This window comes from Xiphias gladius, chromosome 7, assembly GCF_016859285.1.
Source record: "Xiphias gladius isolate SHS-SW01 ecotype Sanya breed wild chromosome 7, ASM1685928v1, whole genome shotgun sequence".
Lineage (NCBI taxonomy): Eukaryota > Metazoa > Chordata > Actinopteri > Istiophoriformes > Xiphiidae > Xiphias > Xiphias gladius.
In genome coordinates this window covers 14,989,779-15,010,100 of record NC_053406.1, presented here as the reverse complement: position 1 = coordinate 15,010,100, position 20,322 = coordinate 14,989,779, and the positions used below count along the sequence as shown (strand labels likewise).

The window sequence follows — 20,322 nt, the reverse complement described above, 5'->3', positions numbered from 1 at the left end:
TGGCTTTGATCAATACCACTCCAGTCACTCCAGTGTTGCCTCAGTGGATGCTGGGATTTCAAGCTTCCTACACAAACAGTCTTGTTTTGCTCTTTCATTGCTCTCCATACACCACCAGGCATTTCAGTCTACGCCCAGAACTACCCAACACAATCTATGAAACTGCTCTCTCCTGACATCTTTTTGCTCCAGTTTCATATCAGGGAATGCGGTATTTTACACTTTTTTCTATAGATTAAACACATTTGCAATGATTTCAAAGAGTGAAAGTAGTCAGTAATGAAATGTAAGTGACAAGAGGTTTTGAACTGCTCAGAGCACACTCAGATAATGAATGGATGGCAGAACTACTGCTGCTTGCATGCTATGTAATGTATCTGTTGTTCGGGGGTTGGTGACATTACAGCAGAGGTTTCCAATGCATCATGTCAAGGACTCGAAAATTGACAAGCATAAGACTTCAGATCTCTAGTATCTGATTTCCAGAAACTGTGTCTGAAGACTTTTTGTTTGATATTGAATGATGTACATAAAACCCATAATCAAAATTGTCACAAGTAACAATGTCTAAATATAGAGAAATAACTGTAAAATTCAAGCTCTGTATGTATTTCTGAGAACCCTCTGATGGAGAACCAATGACCAGGAGTTGGCTGGGGAAATCCTGTTTGGGCAAAGTGATTGCCCAACACTCTCTCATCCATCAACAGCATCTCCAACAGCTCCAACAGAGCTGAGCCATCACCAGCAGTAAAAAAATCTGTGGTTGATCTCTCAGGTAAAAAGTTTAGATTGTATGTGAGTGACGTGAGTGAGGGATTGAAAAGGATTCAAAGGTAAACATCAGTACAAAAGTAGCAGAAGCTTTGAATAGCTGAGTGTTAGGGGTGTAGATCAAGATGAATAATCTTGCTGTGGTCGTGTTTACTTTTATGGTAATAGCTGGGTAACCCAGGGTTTTAAAATATTTATAAAGATAGCATCTTTCATATGAGTCACAAAACAGCCAAAGTTTCCATTTTTTGCACTGATGTGTTGTGACAGATACTGCAATGTGTGCAATATCGAGGAAATCGGGGGATAAATAAGACTATTGGTGAACCAAGTGATGGGTAAAATGCACAAAATAAAGTAAGAAAGGGAGGAATGTATTTGGATGGGTTATATACGTACAAATATTATTTCAGTTTTTCGTATCAACACAGGTCTTGATATTGTCAGTTACATTAAAAAATTCTACATTTACGCAACAGTGACAGTTGTGCCTCGCAACATGTTTTTCAGAAGAAAATGGGTCAGATTTACCAAAAGACTACTGTCGAGAGTGTTGACCAACCAAGCATAGATTAAGCTTTACTGTGGCCTTGAGCCTTAAACAAGAAACATACAGAAGGAGTGTGAAGTGCTTCGGACACAGTTACCATATGTGTCAGTGCAGTACGTTATGACCTACTTCATACAATCTTCATCTTGTAACGGGTAACCTATAATGTTCACGCAAGTTCACCCAGTTTAATGACAAATCACCACTTTCACTCTGCAAAAGGCAAGGAATGACCAGAAACAAGATCATCCTTTAATGACTGTAAAATTTCATATTGACATCAGCGCACATGTACACTACGTAAGAGAAACAACAGTATAGACACTGGTGGGCGCAGGGTTTAATATATGCATATACTTCTTTGCTGACATGATTAATTCAGTGTCATTTTCTCATACATTACTTGAAATCTGCACGCGGTGTGGCTGTGCTTTGCAGAGCACACATTTAATCTAGTTTGTTCACTCCAGCTATGGATGCCAAAGTGAAGGGGAGACACAGTAAGCAAGCTCTCTGCATCTGGGGTTTCATTGCCAGTAGATGCTCATCTGTAAACACATATGGACATAAATAATCAAGCAGACATCTGCTCCTTTGCTTTTGTCCATCTCAACTGAATACAGTAGTTATTCTTCTTTTTCTCAGTTCTTCTCAATACAGTGAAAGGATTACACCTGACTATCTGCTGGCATCTTCACTTGTTAGGTGTGTCCTATTATGAGTCAATAGCGCAGACTATTCTGAATCGTTTTTTACATTCAGTAATTGATTCTGTGTGCTAGTTTTCCACAGCTTGCTCTTAAAACCCTGTTTTCTATAAATTCCAGGACTCAATATTTATCATTTAATCTTAAGGCCCGCTGCTCAATGTGAAGCGATAACTGTGATCCCTTGAGTTTATGCTTTTTCATGGTGCTGTGGAAATGGCTGTCTCTCATCCTGACAGCTATAGTATGCATTTCCCTGTTGCCTTGAGTGGTGTGTGTTTCTGTCATTGCTGCATTATATATGCAGCAATGTAACTTATCCATAATCCAACAAACTGTCACCACTCTACTGCAGCAGATAGCTGTATTCGCGCTTTCTTATCTACAGCATTTTAAGTAGTTGTTGGTATTGCATTATAAAAACAGACAAGACACAGATAGACAGTACAGACAGGAATAACTGAATTTCCCTACTCTGTTTTAAAACGTTGTATCCTTTCAGTTGGGATGATCTCCGTGAAAGAAGGGATCAAGTTCGAGCGTGAGTGTGTGAAAAATCTTACCTAAGCAACCGGTAAAAGAGTCAGACAGCAGCCCATCTGCCTGTATTAACCTTGTCTGAGTCTCCCCATGTCCCCTGCTTATACTGGCACCGGGCCAGTCAAGCAGGAGGATAATGCTATCAGGCCTAATGTGATGATTTCTACCAGAAGTATTATAAAGCAGCCCTGCCAGTTTTGTTAATGGGGGAGAGGCAGAGTGTTAGACCGGGGGGGGGGGAGGATGGGGGTGTTGTTTGTTTTGTTGACCAACACCTCCCACATGCCTTGTGGGTTGGTGCTGCTTCAGCCAGGCAGACACAGAAGGTGTGAGGGTCTTGGCAGGGATAAGAAAGGTGGCTCGCTACCCACTCACACACACTTAAACACGTGGAATTTAAGCAGAATATTTCCTAATCAGCACATGTCAAGTTGATACTTCGTCTTTTGTTTGGTTTACATTGAGTAGTAGCATCATAGTCTACAATGTCTACACTATGTCTTGCAAGTAAATGCATATCTTTCATTCAAAATACAATCTGAAAAGAGAAAAGAGCATCTTCCATCAACCTCCATCCGACACTTTCTGTAGATAGAGAGCAATGAGGCGTGTTGTATGCCGCGCGCGATTTCTCTACTCCACTTCCTCTTTCTTTCCGTAGTCGGTACTACCCACCACCGTCTAATCCCGAGCCCTGTGGCTGCGCTATAAACTATAGATCCACTCACAAGTGACCATGAGCTCCTCGGGGATTCAACACTCTACAGCCAATAACCGTCACAAATTAAATTTCTCTAGAAGGCGTTATCACAGATCAAACACTCCCACACACACATCTCTAATTTATCTATCTATCTGTCCGTCCGTCTGTTTAGGAAGCATCACAGGTTGTTCTCTGCATTACTTTATAACCTAATGAGTAATGAGCACCAGTGATTGGACGTGCTTTGCCTTTGCATATTTGATGCAACTATCAGCTCTGATTAGAATACTAATCATTGGTTGTGCTTGAGCACTAAGGGTCTGGGTTAAAGCATCCATCCATATTTTATTTTTAAATCAAATCTCCACTCCCGCGACAGGCATGCAGGTCTCGGCAGGCAGGCAGGCAGAGCTCAGCATGACCTGTCCCAGAATATTAAAAAAAAAAATTCCTTTTTTTCTGTTTCCTGATTTTATTTTTTGTTACACGAATAGAAAATGATAATTGAACCATTTTTTAAAAATTTCAATCATCCCTTTTGGACCATGAAAAAGAAAAATGCCTTGTATTTCAATTGTAATTTTTGTATTTTAAAAAAGGAAAATCAAATAACCACTGTTTTTTTGTTTTTTAATACCTGCTTCTGAAGGAAAATCAGATGACCAAAAGATACATGTACCTGTTAACCTGGTCAAGCCCTAAAGTGTGGCTGTAGTGTCAATTTTCCCATTTTGGCTGCACAGATTTGTTATGAATGCTTTGCATTCAGAACTTTAACCACAAAAAACTAGAAAATGTTTTTTTAATGCCTCTGTGCTGGAGACAGTCATGACCGGAGGCGTAATGTTTTCAGGCTGTCAGTCCCATTCTCATGAACACGATATCTCAGGAACGCCTGGAGGGAATTTCTTCAAATTTGGCACAAACATTCACTTAGACTCAAGGATGAACCGATCAGAACTAGATGGTTAAAGGTCAAAGTTCAGGGTCATTGTGACATCACAAAACTCATTTTTGGCCATAACTCAAGAATTCTTGCGCTAATTATGACAAAATTTTACACAAATGTCTAATAGGATAACATGATGAGGTGATGACATTTTTTATATCCAAAAAGTTCAAAAGTTAACTTCACTGTGACATCATAATGTTTTGCAAAAACACTTTTCTTGCCATTATTCAACACCATAACTTAGGAGCAGAAGTGGGGATTGTAACTATATTTCACATTTGGTCAGATACTGAATTGGTGACACTAATCTTGGATGCCTACCTTGAAACTGTGTTGAAGATGTGTGTGAAAAAATAGTCTATAAGTGAAGACAGCCTGTTTCTCACTGGAAATTATTCACTGAAATCATGCATGTCAATATAGTGATAACTTCCATTTCGCAAAAAAAAAAAAAAATGTATACCTTTTAATAAATTCTTTCAAAGTCTTCACCACATATATTATATGAGTCTGGACAGACATGGATTTAAACTGCAACTTGACTGGATGGAGGAGGCATACGACCTCAAGACGATAATTCCAGTTTTTCTTTTGTTTGAATTATTTATTATGAATTATTGAAAAATGCATTTTGACCGAATGTGCTCTGATGCAAAATTCTTCACAGTGAGACATACTATAATATCATCTGAAAATGACTAGATCTAGTCATTTCATAAATCTAGAGCACCATGACTACATAGGCATAACATGAAAGCATAATACCAGTAATAGCCTTAAGCTTGAAAACCACCATTTCAGATGACAGTTTGGTTAGCCTACCTTATTTCCAGAGTATGATGTGGCTGCATTATGTAATAATCTTTAATTGTTCAGTTTTGGCAGGCAAATTAAATTTCCCAGCTGCTCCTGTGCTGACAGCCAGGGAGGCCAGTGATGATGGTGTAAGAAGTTGGCATGGCATTGTCCGTGCTCTGGCTGAGGCACCACTGGCACCTGTTACCAACAACAATCCACAGAGGAGGAGAGTGAGGCAAGTGGAGGGAGAGAGAGAAGGAGAAGAATGATAAGGGAAGAAGACAAGAGGATGACAGGCAGAAAGTAATATATGACGCATTTAATTTCTGCCATCCCGTCACCCTCTTGTGTGAGAGAAAAAAAGGAATTAAGTAAAAAGTTTAGAACAAAGCTATAAAACTAGAAACAGTATTTCTGCATATCAGAAATATATGCATAACAGCTGGGGCTCTGTTTTTGTAGCTACACTATTTAAGCTGTCACCACACCTAATTCTGAAGGCAACAACACTGAACTTTAACCCCTATTTGGAATTTACTAATCATGCTTGACTGCTATCCCCTATATCCTTTTGCTACGTCCTTTCACAAGCCAACGTAATGAGCTAGATAAGGGGGTATAATTCGAAGAACTATCTTGGTTTATATTTGCAAATGTGAATGTGTTTCTAAGTGTATAGTCTCCAGATGGTGTGAACTCCAGGGGTACACTGTAAAACAGTTTAATTCTGGATATATATAAACGGCTAATATAACTAAACCTGTTCCTCTGAACACACAGACTGCTTTCTCCTCTCCAGGAACATCAAAAGACGGAGCAGTTTCCTAAGTCACACACTTGTTGCTAGAACGGATTACAGCATTCTCTGTGTGGGGGATCAGACGTATGAGAGATTTTGTCACTTTATTGTGATAAAGGGCTGTTGCAGCTGTAGGACCACTCACTGTGTGTGTGTGTGTGTGTGTGTGTGTGTGTGTGTGTGTGTGTGTGTGTGTGTGTGTGTGTGTGTGTGTGTGTGTGTGTGTGTGCGCATGTGTGTGCGTGTGTGTGTCAGTGTTTATGTGTGAGCACTGATGGGGTTGGTGCCAGCCTCCGCTGCCTGCTACTTGGCTCTGCACACAGTCACACATAACGAGCCCGCTGCCATCTTTGCATGTTTAGCAGAGGCACGAGTCTTTTCCAAAACAAACACATTGCAGCCTTCCACCCAACTGCACCACAGCACACACCATACTGACAGAGCAGTCCAGCCTCTCTCCAGCCCCCTGGCCTCCGAAGACCTGCTTTCATTTTCTGCATGGAGCTCACTGACAGCAGCACGCCTGTTAATTGGAGAAAGCTGTAAAATGAGTAATTGTTGCAGGTTGGGGTTTGCAAGCTGTTGCCACCAGGCTGTTGTATGAGAGTGCAGAAGACAGGGTCTGTGTATTTATCTATATCTGCGCGTACATGTGTGTAAATGCTAAATACACACATGTTCATCTCTGTACATCGCAGGGGGTTGGTGAGCTGCAATTACTCTTTCTGGAGAGAAGGGAATTACTAATTAAGTTTTATGATGAAGGCGATTAATCACCTGAGAGAGACAAGAAGGAGAAGCAACGGAGAGGAGGGATATATTTTGAGTTAGTTGCAGAGGCTGGAAGAGGCTATGGAGCAGGGAGTGGGTTATGACTTCCAGCTGGACACACTGACCAGAAGGGAAAAAAGGCCAAAGGCCGACGCCGGCATGTCTCAAAGCAAATTGTTCTCATTATCAAGTCCACAGGTGCTTTGCAAAGGTCGCTGCTCAAGAATAGATTTGGCTCTGATGTTCTCACACTTTCATAATGTGTTTTGATGAAGCTTGCGAGATTGAACTGATCTGAACTGTCATAGCTTTAAAACAAATGTCAAAGAAGAATGAAGGAATTTGAGGCATTCTTTTAGTGACTGGGGCTTACCGTAGTTGTACCAGCTGTCCCTGAAGCTGCACAATTTCTCTCACTTTGTTTTATGCCAAATTCTGTTCCCCTAATCCCATCAACATAACTTGAAAATGTGTTTCTGTTTTGGTTTTTTTTTAGTTCTCTTTTACATTACTTCCACTGAAGTAATAGAAATGCCTCCCTAGGCAAATGCGCAAGCTGCCCAAACAACCCCTGGCAGATTTACTGAAATAGAAAGCAAGTGTCCCAACTCATTCTTTTTTATCAGGGTAGATTACATTTGCTGCAGCATTGAGTGAATTTTCTAAATGCAAAGAACTGAATAGCCTTCAAGCTCAGGTGGAGAATACTCTAGCCATTTTCGACAGTGCAGTCAAATTCTTTTTGATTATTTTGCCTCATTTTCTATATTACATCTATTCAGCAGTAGCTAAAGCTCAAACCATTTGTTCATCTGATATAAATAAACAGGGTCCTTGATTGCACTATGCTTTCTTTAACCTTGGACATTGATTTTTGCAATGGTGTCTTCCTCCCACATGTTTTAGTCCCATGTTCTCCTTGCTGTGCTTTTGTATGCCCCCATAGCGAATCTTTGTGAAGAGACACTCAATAAACTATTAAATCATCCGGACCTGCCCTGGTTCCTCCTTTACAATTTCCTGAATTAACATGTGGACATTTAAAACCAGATTGCTTTTGTTTTTTTTCATTAAACTTTAGTCCCCAGGTGTCCTTGTGTCAAGGTCTTCAGAGGCAGAGCCAAGGGGCGGAGTTGGTGAAGTGAGAGGAGACCTCATCCTCATCTGCTTCCCTGTATCTGAGGGATTGCGGAATGCCTGGAATATCTTAGACCCATGCACAGACACATGCTCACACACTCTCAGACACACATAGATATCAGCATGGGAACCACTTCAATTTGCATGAAATGATTTGAGCTGTGTTATTTACACAACACTTCCTCCAGTTAAAGGCTGAATGTGCTCATTCAGTTTCTTTCTCTTTTCTATTGGATTTATTTATTTCCTGTCAGCGCTGCTTCGATGTTTATTACAGCAATCTGCTTTTTTTTCTTCCCCCTCCCCTTTTCTTTGCTCCCACCCTGTCTCTGAGAACACTATTACTCTAGCTGCCCCCACTGCTGTGGATGTAGATGCGCTCAATTCAATTTCTCTCCGCTTCTGCAGTGTGAGGGAAGCAGGGAGGGAAAGGACGGGTACAGCACAGTAGAGGTGGGAAAAAAGGGAAAATGTAAGGGGGTGAGAGGTGTGGGATGGTGCACAGTAGGATGACAGATTCAAGACTGCCTCCATCATTTTTCCTTCTCCTGAAGGATATTATCATAGGAGCCCAGAGTAGCTCAGCACACCGCACATGGCTTGGATCTCTTTCTCTGCCTCGAGCTCCAGCAGAGATGAGTACATCTTAACCTGGTCTGACAGACATATAGGGGCTAATACGTAAGAGCTGCTGCTTGAGCTACTGCCACCAAGGTTAGAGTACGTTTAGAGACTGAGGTGGCCCTCTCATCTCCTCCAGCTGTGCAATTTAAATATATTTCCATCTTTGACTCCGTGTGTGTGTGTGTGTGTTTGTGTGAACAAGGGAGTCAGACAGAGAGAGAATCTGTATTAGAAAGAAAGTAAGTCGGTGTCTGTGTTACTGCTGTGTAATTGCAAACAATATTTACAGCAAGTTTTACATCGCTAGAGGTGACAGCTTTAATCAGAAGTAAAGGTCCTCCAGCTGGGCTCCTAAAACAAGGTGTTCTACATAAATTCCTGGCCATCAAATTGAGTTTCGCATAGGCAAATCATTTTATACATGCCTTTATCCGGGTAAGAACTTAATAGGGGCTCAGAGTGAAAGTCATAATTCATAAAATGCCTGTGAAATTTAAAATCTGGGAAGAAAAAAGGCCCCTGGTAGCAACCAATCTGATAATCAACAAAGGAAATATACAATATTGACTATTTGGGGACAAATACTAGAAAGGAAAGCTGCTATGTGACAGGAGGGGAAAGGAGATTGTAGTGGTGTAAATTCAGTGTTTATTGACCTGTATGCAATGCAGCTGCATTATTTCTCTGTAAAATAAAAATGTCCCTGAAATGTTGCAGAGCATCTCTCAGTATCATATCAAGGGACTATAAAGCCTTCTGGAAAAAAGAGTTCCTCTCTCTCCAGGGTTTTTATATTTGTCTTTCATCTTATGCAATATTTGTATCGATTGCGAGCCATATCCCAATAACATTTTTCTACAGCGCTTCAGGACGGAGCATTAGGGTGAGATTTTGTTGTCACTGTTCTGCTGTCGTACAAGGTGTGTGGTTATGGTCATTTGCATATGAGGTAGATGTTTCAAGCCACTGGAACTGCAGCATGTTGCTGCTGCATGTCAGACAACATTAACTTCCAAAGATCATCCATTAAACATGGTTTCTCTTTCACCTTGTTTATGCACCATCTTTTTTCCCCCCATTTCTGCACATTTCATCGTGAGAACTGAAGGTGCTCTTTGCTTCTCCAGCAGGGAATTTAGACTTTGGAATCAGCTGCCTTGAAGCTCAAATTAAAAGTGTGAATTCAGTATCGTCTTTTCTATCACTTCTTTGAACAACATTTTGCATGCTCACTTCATTTCTTATGTTCAATCCTCCCTGGCATAGCTCCTTCTTTTATGTTGCCTTAATCTCTCTGGTGTTAGCGATGCTCTGTGTTCAGTGTACACTGTTTTTTTTGTTTTTTTTTATCATATCACCATGTAAACCTCGCTCAGAAAAAGGGTGCTGTCATGGGAAACATTATATAAAGTTTAGTTTAGCGTAAAAGCCCCATGCCCTCTGGCTAATGTCAGCAAAGCCATGGATCGGTTTATGAGCGGTTTTGTTACCTCCAGTTTATTGCACACAAAGCTGTCTCTGTTATGAGCTAAATGTCCTGAGTGCCGCAGACAGAGACAGAGTCAGAGAAGCTATGAATTTTGAGAAGAAACGATTTGTCTTCTAGCAAAATACTCAAGTCACTTTTATTAGATTTCTTCTCATTTCATTTTCATTTCATCTTCTCGAATGTGGATGACTACTAATCACAAGTCATAAATGTAATTTAATGTATTGCTTTTGATGTATGATTAGAATGTCTGGCCTAACATGAATGGGTTTGATTACAATACTTTGTACTTTGTACTTTGTACTTTGTACTTTGTACGTTGTGCATGCATATACACTGTAAGCTAATGCTGTCAGTTTAGAGATGTTTTTTTTCTCTCAGATACACATGCACGCAGACACGTAGAGTAATTTTTAGCAGGGATGTAACACTGGTGGGGACTGTGTCAGCTGCACCATGCGACTGTTGATTTAAATACATGGGACTGGGGGAAAGCTGGGCAATGTTGTTTACAAATCATATTAGTCGTCTTTTGAGGAACTCTCCCTCAAGACGATTCTGCGTTTCACTTTTTTTCTTGCATCTTGACCGAGATTCTTTCAGCTCGGAGGAAATCCTAAGCTGGTTAAAGACGAGGTTTGATGCAGCTGCCTTCTCCCCAGCGTATACAAAAGGCATCAGTGTTAGACATATTAGAGGCAGTATGGGTATGTCACATGCATTTTGTGGCACCAGTCAAAGTAAAGTATATTGAATTGCGACCAATCACGTTGTATGAGATCAAATAAGAAATTCATACAATCCTCCTGAATAATCAGCCTGCTCAAAGTTATCTTCCCTGTGCTGAATCTGTGACTACATATTGAAATTCATATTGAAGTTGTCGATGCAGAGACTCACATCACTAGTCTACACACACCGGCATCCTTTGTGTGTCTCTAGTTCTCTCCTTTGTTTGGTCTCTCAGAGACGCACAGCAGTCCCCTTTCCTCTTTTGTTTTTCTCAGTTTGCACTTTGCAGGCTGGAGATGGGGAATAGATCAAAAGCAGAATGTATGAGCTGTTTTGCAAGATCCCCCAGTCTTAACGGATTTCAAGGCTGGGTGAGACTGTGTGTGTGTCCGTGTGTGTGTGTGTGTGTGTGTGTGAGAGAGAGAGTGTTTGAATGTGTGAATGTGTGTAGTATGCCTGTAAATGCAAATTTATGTGTATGTGCCTGAGTGCCTCTGTGCCTGTGTGCCTGCAAGTTTGCCTCTGTGTCTGTTTTTATCAGTCCGCACAGTGCACCCCTGAATTTCTACCAAGACTCCCGATATTATGTGCTACAGAGCAACCAAAGATGCATTGTAACCTTATAGGTATTGTTTCACTTGTTCTCTCCTCTGGGTGTAGATGGGTTCATACTTGCAGTCTGCTCTCCCAGCAGTCTTGTTAGATACTTAAAGGGAATCTATTTGATATTACATTCGTTGTGAGCATAATTTTTTTTTAGTCTTATTTTAAAAACTTCACAAGGGTCAGCAAAACACTGATCTGCCGTACACTCCCAGTAACGGCCAGGCTGAGCAGGGAGTGTGACTGCAAGGGCATCTATTGTTTGCTGTCTGCTCTACAGGGGATGCAGCGCTTGGAGGACAAGCAGTGCTGCTTTGAAGATCTGCTCTGACAGCTGAAAGTCCTTCTCTTCAACCCAGAGCCCGTGTCTCATTACGATTGAACAAGCAATGCCATTATTCACAATAACGCCAAAAAATAAGTGTGCTGCCTGGCTTTGGAATGATTTACCAAATCTACAGTAGGATGGTGCATTTGTGTGTGTGTTCAGAAGTAACAAACACAGCTCAAATCACAGTCTAGACTGTAACGAAGTGTAACCAGGTCAACTTTTTCCACGCTTTCTCCATTACCATTAGAGATTTCTTGACCAGCAGGAAATATAAGCAAGAATATTGCAAGACTACCACAAGTCTGCAGCTCCTTTTCTTCAATCAGCACTAGCGTCACAGCTGTGTGCTTTCCCCACCCCTCTCTTTACTGTATGGCATTGCCAACCACCTACACCACCTTTTTATCTAGATCTAGCCCCTGAAGTCTGCCTAAGGCTCCACCCCGATTAGCCGCCTTCCTGCTGATGATGAGTCATACCAGAAATAGCTTCTGTAAAAAAGATTCCCAGATTTCCCACTCACTATTCCATAGAGAACCCATGCATAATAGTTACACACAAGCACACACTAGTACAATAGCTTTGCTTGTCATTTGAACAATGCAATCACTGTGAGGCAGAGTGGGTGGCTCTAAATATAACTGTCTTCTGTTTAGTCCTAACCAGGCACTAGCTGCAGATTCAACCAGTGGCAAGGTCGGCTGATGGGTACAAACTGCATGTACTTAAACATATTTTCCTCAAGATGATATGCATAATGTTGCTCTAAGAGCAATGAAGGTCCACTGTAAGAGGCCCATGAGGATATTTTACTTCTGCAATACAGACAGCCAAAAACAGGCACATGCACACATGCAGGCATGCAGAGAGAAACACATGCACACATTTCAACTCAAACTCAATTTCCACCGCCGTGACACCTGAATGCTTTAGCCGCGGTGCAAGTGTGCTGTATGACATTATGTTTTATAATGGTAGCTATTGCTTCCCTCATATATGATGGATGCGTCTGTCAGAGCGCATTCTCACCACACCCTATTGGATACGGTATTTTTTGACAGGAAAATCAGCCAATCCTGATGCTTGAGTGAGCAGCCACCCTAATCTTCTCCTCATGCTGTAATTCCAGGTTCCAGAATGAACCCTGGGTAATCCCTCACAGGGTGCGTCGTTCCACTTGTTGTCACTCTATCCGTGTCTCTGTCTCTTCTCCTCACTCACGCTCTTTCTCTTTATTTCGCAGTCGCATAGACACTCTCTCTCTCTCTCTCTCTCACTCTCACTCTCCTCTCTCTCTGACTTTTCTGTCTCTCGGTGGCTGTCTCTTTTTCTTGTTCTCTCCGCCTTATGTTCTGCCTCCCTAGCTGGCTGCTCCTCATACTTTCTCATTGATTTTCTTTCCATTTTCCAGCCTCACCGCACCTAATCAGTAAGTGATTGACATTCCCCTGAATCTTTGTATTTCCAACGCTGTCTTTTCCCTTTGCTCTTCTCTTATTCCCCTCTCTCTTGTTATACCCTATTCTTTCTCCTAACTCCCTGTTTATCAGGAAAATAAACTTTGCACACATCGAGAGCCTGAACTTTGTCTGAATTTCTTTCCTATATTCACTGGCTGTACTGCATGGTAGTTATTTGTTGTGATTGCAAAGTAAATACTAAATTAATGATACTGCAAATGAGAAACATCAAGTTACAGCTATTTATATTGTTGTACATAAACACAGTTTGGTATATGGCAATATGCAGCTTCTCTCTACAATAGAAGCTTATGAGGCTAATACATTCTTGGGTTACGCTGCAAAGTTTTATGCAATGGCTCAATGCTGTTGCTTCACCAGGATTAATGCAATGTTTAGGGTTCCCTTCACTTTAGAGTTTGCACAACCTGCACCATCATTACAAACTATGCTTCAAGGAAAATGACATGCAAGATTACTGATGTTCTTTCCTGGCTCTCAAATTAATGGCAAACCGCGTTGCGCTGTTATTAATATCGATTCAACTTAATTAGTTTTCTGTTGGTGTCTCTCCACATTTTAGACACTCTGTTGTCATCTTTTCATCCAATTTGTGCTATATAATAAGTAGCCTCCCTTTTTTATTGCACAAATCAATGATAAAAAGTTAAATTTATTGCATAAAGTCTTGCAAAGAATAATTACAACATTAAAGTCTTTCAGTCTATTTGATAAACGTCACGGTGTGATTGCTCCCGATCATGCATTCCTGCTTACAAAAGCTCATACGTCTTCCTTCCTGAGTGCCAGTTCCTCCCCCGCCAGCATATGCTTCTTCTCCATTCCTGCTTCCAGCTGCCTCATCTCCCTCTCTCCCCTCTCTTCTCACCTCCTGTTTCTGGGCAGGAGTCACGGTGCCACCCCATCCCATTACCTGCTTAGTCACCCCCACACTCAGACCTTTGGTGATACCCGCTAAGACCAGCCAAGCCACAGACTCCCACCTCCCGACACTTCCACAGGCACTGACAGCTGACTGTGTGCGCTGATTGCTGAACACCATATTTCACAGGTCCCTTTTTGGTCATGCTACACTATGTTCACATTTTCTCCCTCTCTGTTTCTTGAGGCCATCATCAGCAGAGTGTGGGATGTGTTGTGCAGGGGGTTTTCGGTAGCTGTAGTCTATTTGTGTGAGCAAGGTGCTGTTTCTCTCAACAAGTACACCAGAGGAAAAGGAAGGCAAGATCTTTTTGATCATACACTCTCAAAGGAAATCTTTGATTCCAGGAGCTCTCTGTTCCTTTTTTTGTATCTCACACCAGAATTCATCATCAGTGTCGGGAGAGTGGTTAAACGACTTCGAAATGTAGGCCCTGATCAACATGAAATGGCTTGAAATCTCTTGAGAATTTTGGTAATTTTTCGTTGAAACAGTCTGTGACTACGCCTAGAATGCTTTGTTTACTGTAGCTTTAATTTTTTGTTTTTTTCAGAGTTCAATCACTGATTATGTAACAGTTCATCTTCCCCGGTCTGACTCCATCCAACAAGAATAACCCCAAAGGTTTTTCTAGCAAGTAATCAGATAACCCATTTTAGTGACATGGATTGAATCACACCAACAAAGTATCAAGGCTAAATTATATGATATAGTCTCTCATTACTCCTCCTATATAATATTCATAATGGAGGGAGGTTTTTTTTTTATGATAAGGGGTATTATATCTTCAAAATCGAGGTGGAGATGTTTACATAATTAGGTAGATTACAGAGTTGGAATGTAAATGACTAAAAACAGAATATTTTGAGTCAACATCATTTTATTTTTCGAGGTTGCTCGGTTGTTTTTACGAGTGTTTAATTATATGCTGAAAGTGTCGTCGTTTTTCTAAATAGTTTCCATAACAATACGACACAGTGTCATCTTAGCAGGAAGGCCTCATAAATTCTGAAAATACTCCACATGTATTAAATCTTAACAGGAGATAAGTTACATCAATGAAGTTTACACAAACTATGTCATCTTGGCCTTGATTTTTCTTGAGGTTGTCTTCATTGCCAAAACATTCAGCAATTGCTCCGTAGATTATTGAAGCAAATCGCTTTGCTGATAGTTGCCCATGTTGTTTCACCAGCACCACTTAACTCTTACCATATAATCACCGGCAAAGGTGTAATGCGGTTTCCAACACGGATGATAAAGAACAAGAACACACAACAGCTCAGGTAGAAAGTAAATTGGAAGTCACTGGAAAAGTCAAAGCTGTGTTGTCATGTCAAAATGAAAGAAATGAAAGAAAAACACTTTTCGTGTTACTGGACAGCTTTGCATTTTTCACCTTATACAGTACTTGGACAGATTTTAATCAGCTTCAAGGTTGCAGAATTTTCCTAACCATTAGAGGAGCCATGTAAATCCTTCAAGGTTAGAGCATACAGATCACCAAGGTGTTTTTTCCTGTCAGTGCCATTATGATAAAATGAAAATGAGTAAGAGGAGTGTGTAGGGGAAAGTAGAGGCAAAGTAAATTTACAAAGTGATCCTGCTTACAGAGACTGTCATCAACGAGTTGAGGCTTAACAAAGTTGGGTTGAGGTTGAATGAAACACGAGATGGCAGGGACAGATTGAAATGGAATGGGAGGAAAGCCACCATGTGAGGTGGAGTTGTGAGTAATGAGAATGAGGATGTGGCTCTGCACCACAGGATTTGCCGGTAATTGGTTTAATGAATGCATTCTGTTGCCTCTGATTGAACACATGCCCCGTGTTCGCTCCTCAAGGAGCTACACACATGTTGTCTTTGTTTTCTCCTGCAGTCTCGCTAACTTTCGCTATCGCCTTGTCTCACAACGTGTCGGTCTGTCCGCTGCTTTCTCGCCGTCCTACACCGTCTTTCATGAAGGTCTGATTCTCCTTTAGAGAGGAGGGAGGCAATTAAGCAAAGATTGTTTCTATTGGGCTTTTCCAGCTGATGGACTTAGCGACTGATCTGTATGTTTGTGTGTGTGCGTGCGTGCGTGCTTGTGTGTGCGCTTTCTTTGCAGATTGGCCTGTGGCACTCTGAAGATGGACTGTCCATGGAGAGAAATCTTCCATCAATCAATGTGACAGACACCCTCTTCAACACAACTCTAACCATCACAACAATATTGGTAAGTACTACTGTATGCACACCGATACGCACACATCAACGGTAGTCTGTGCCATTTTATGAGCTCGACTCCGAGGCTGATCTACATGTAGCTGACATTCTGCAGTTGACAGACAATTACCATATCAAAAACCCATTTTGTGTTTTCAGATCCAACTCAGTCCTCTTGGGATCAGAGGAACTGATGCTGTGCGATTGTTTTGCCCTGAGTACTTCAGATGAGGCTTCATCACAGTGCATCAGCAGGAGCTAATAACTCGGCATGTCAGCCATTCTCAGCCTCTGTTGTAAATATAGATCCGGTGAACACAAGTTCTCACTACCGTCAATGTGCTACCTGTTACAAGGGATGCAGTTTTTAAGCGATTTCCTTAATCGTCTGCCGCGTTAATGATCAATAATCTATGAATCCTTAAAAGCTTATAAAGTACACAATACATCCTTTTCCTCAGTGAAAGCTTTGTTAAAACAATTGACATGTTCTATTTATGCAGCACAAGACAAGTAAATTAGGTATGTGAATCATTAATTAAATAAACAAGTAAATAATTTAAATAATATAAAAGGAAAATACTTTCACTCAATTGCTGCTCCTGCTTTGATTGTCATTATTTAACAAAAGGTCAAACAATTTTCAAAATGAGTAATCATAAAAATTCAGTACAACTTAAAGGTTTTATTGGATGACAAATTAGACAAAACTAAACATGCCGGGCATTTGAAACAGCCTCTCTTTCTTGTATTAAGGGCCATAGTGAACCTCTATGGCCCTTTTGTGCGTGCTTGAAAAAAAAAAAAAAAGGTTTATTGCTGTTTTGACGGTGAACACTTTGAGACAGTCTCTACTCAAAAGCATTTATACTGTTGCACTCAGATGTCCATAACGTAGGGATGGGAGTAGTCGTGGAAAGAATGAAAGAGACCTTCAGAGAGAAGTTCACAGACACTTAACTGATCAGTGCATGAAGTGGGCGTGCTTGTTGGATTGTGTCTTTCAGAAAGTAACATACTGACCCTGTAATCTGCAACTGCCTACAGATATATCAACTAGATCTCCTGGGTATTATTTATTCGCATATCAGCATGGTCAGCGGTGAGTCATAAGCTGTTGAGATATCAGTTCAAGGTAACTCTTCTTAATAAAAATGTTGGAAGAGTTTGAAATAGATAGTATTGCAAAGGAGTACTGGTGAAAAGGTGCAAGTGAAAGGCACTTAGTTCAATATATATATATATATATATTGTTGCGCTACTGTAAGAAATCAAAGGGGATACATGGATTTATGTTGGAACTGTGTAAAACCAGTCACATTTTCAGTCATCTGCATGTGTTTCATGCCTTTGTTCATAACCTAATACACACACAAACCCGTCACTCGCCCAGCTCCTCCTCATCGCTGATGAATTAGATGATAAGTCACAAATAGCCTGTAAGCAGAAGCAATTGGCCCAGTGTGTTATCCTGAGAGGCTGGCTTATCAATCGCAAGCTGTGAGAATGAGGGTAGGACATATTGCCATGTTTCACCATTGAACAACTCACTGGTCTCACTGAGACTGATTGGGATGCAGATGGAACGATTCATTTCACACCGGAGGGGAAGGGCACTGGGGAGGATGGAGGTGTGTGTGTGTGTGTGTGTGTGTGTGTGTGTGTGTGTGTGTGTGTGTGTGTGTGTGTGTTTGTGTTGAGGGGGAGTACAAATGCGACAATGTTTTGACAACAGAAACAGGGTGTGAAAGAAAGAATTGGCCCAGCCCAGAGCTTTGATTTCGCTTTGGAGATACAGAGTCCCTGGACCAAACTTTCGGAAGCCACCAAGGAGCAATTTTCAGTGCGTATCACAGCTCATTCATCATGGTGTGATTGGTGTGTTGCTGTTATCTCGCTTGTGGGTAGCAGATGAGCCACAGCTGAAAGCCTCCATAAGAATTCCTTACCTGTAGCACTGGTCTGGGAGGCAGCGTGTGTTTGTGGGTGCCTGCACTAGCCCTTACAGTATTTATGGATGCTCTCTTACAAGCATTTGTGGCTGTATGTTCAGTGTGTGTATTTGTCTGTTTGTGTGCACTCCTAACACGTTCACCTGGCTTTTACAGAGCAGTTTCATTACAGCTACACATGCACGTCACCTTCCCAATTCAATTTCAGCTGCGGGAAAAAAAAAAGTCACAGAACTGATTATCGCTTTACTGCAAGGCCACAATTCACGTGTTTCTAATCACTCATTGAGTTTGTTACAGGCACTGTTTATGTTGTGAAATAATGTCTTTATACCCTCAGTAGCCAAGGTGATGTAATAGAAAAAGACCATTCTTTGCTTACTCAAGATAATTCACTTGGTTGTGTTGTTCTAAGTCATGTGTATTGTGGCTTCTCTCTGTTCTGAATTACAGTAGTCCAGCAGTAGAATGAGGAATCTGTTTTCAGTCCTGTATTTTCAGGTCTTTGTGATCTCAGGTGAATTGCATTTCAATTGTAACTGCTGGATTTTAAAAGCTACGAGTATCATCTTTTCAAGTGGAACTGATGTCTTTTTCTCAGTAAAAGATAAAGGGGAGACCTCTCACCCAGTTTACGATTCCAAAGTTAAGCCAGAATCAAGGAGCAATAATACAAAAAATACCAAAAGAAAGTAGACCAGGGTCCAAGCAACCAAGTACCAAAGGCTCTGAAGCCAAGAGCTTAGCTAAACAGGGCTCAAACAGGTGGTGTAACCGGCGCCCTCCTACAGTGCACACTACAGTGCTCCCAAATGAATCACACTCACAAACCCTGAAACTTTTTATTCGACTTTAGTTTCATTGCACGTGTTTTTGTCCCGGTCATGTGCGACCACCATCAACCAGCACCACTTCCCGCTAAAGACACACATTCCCACAGATACGCACATAGAGCCACCAACCCCCTCCCTCCATGCGCACAAACACACAGCCCAAGTCACGCAGGTGAACAATTTCATCAGCATTAATGCTTGAAAAAACTTGAGACATTAGTCATTTATTTTTACAAAGCTACAGCAGCATACTGGCTTGATGTAAGCACATGTGGTTATTATGCCACCAGCAAATCATTAAACAGCCTTGGGTTTTAATGTATAATTCACTTAATTAGGCTCTTAAATAGTACTCATGCTCAGTGCTGAAAGAAATCTGTGTTTTTCCTTGTTTCTGAGAGAAATCAAGTGGAGCACAGCTTTACTCACGCCGTCTCAGTATTTAAATCCCAACTCAAGACCCATTTTTCTTGTTAATGCCTGAAACCTGCTTTAAGTCCCTGCTGTAAGAGCCATTTTCTGTCTTTGTCAACTACCACACTCTCAGTCATTCACTCAGTTTTTCCTGCAGACTACCCTCGTGTCACTGAGTGCTCTCACATCCACTCACATACGTAATGGGAAAAATTCAACAGTGCACAGAGTGTCGACTGATAAAAGCAGACACAGAGGCAGATTCACTGGCAGACAGGCTCAGAAGCACTAAGGCATGTGCACATGAATTAGCATACACAGCTACAAGATCTGTCCCCATTTTTCAAAGTTTGTGTGTACTTACTCTCTGTTCGTTTTCAGCTCGTGTTTACAACTTTGTATTTGAATATTCTGCCCTTTTGTTTACAGTGAAGCACAAAAATGTTATAGAGAATGAACATGACCCAGCCCTTGCTCTAACGACCTAGTATTTTTACGAATATTGCCGGAGCTTCCGTGGCTCCTCCTCAAACAGGACTACCTAGCCCTGTGAGAGAATTGTATCTCAGCTGCCGGTTCTTCTTTCTTGCTCTGGAGAGCAAGTTTTTAAGGATAAGAAAACAGTTGAGGAAAGTGAAGAGGGTTGCTTGAAGACATCTTGAACGCCCTGAGGTTATAAAAGGGGAAACTCCACTTTGGTGTGTGAAGATGAATATGAAAAATACCCACCAGTGCACCTGGCACACTGTGTCTGGATGTGTGTATGTGTGTGTGTGTGTGTGTGTGTGTGTGTGTGTGTGTGTGTGTGTGTGTGTGTGTGTGTGTGTGTGCGTGCGTGCGTGTGTGTGTGTGTGTATGTGTGTGTATGTGTACTTGCTTGTGCATATGTAAGCATGTGCTTCCTCCTCAAAAGTTATCAGTTCACATCCAGACTCCTCATGGCCTGAGAATAAGAGGCTGCTTTAAAAGTCTGTATTTCTTTATAGCGTCACACTCATTGCT

General features: G+C 41.3%; 1 protein-coding gene across 1 annotated transcript in view; it reads left to right on the top strand.

Annotated features, from left to right (window-relative positions):
- The window catches only part of grik4 (glutamate receptor, ionotropic, kainate 4), a 140,905-nt gene that overhangs the window by 98,673 nt on the left and 21,910 nt on the right, over positions 1-20,322 (top strand). Inside the window, exon 10 of the mRNA XM_040131726.1 lies at positions 16,024-16,131. Within this exon, the coding sequence (XP_039987660.1) occupies positions 16,024-16,131 (108 nt within the window). The remainder of the gene's footprint in view (positions 1-16,023; positions 16,132-20,322) is intronic.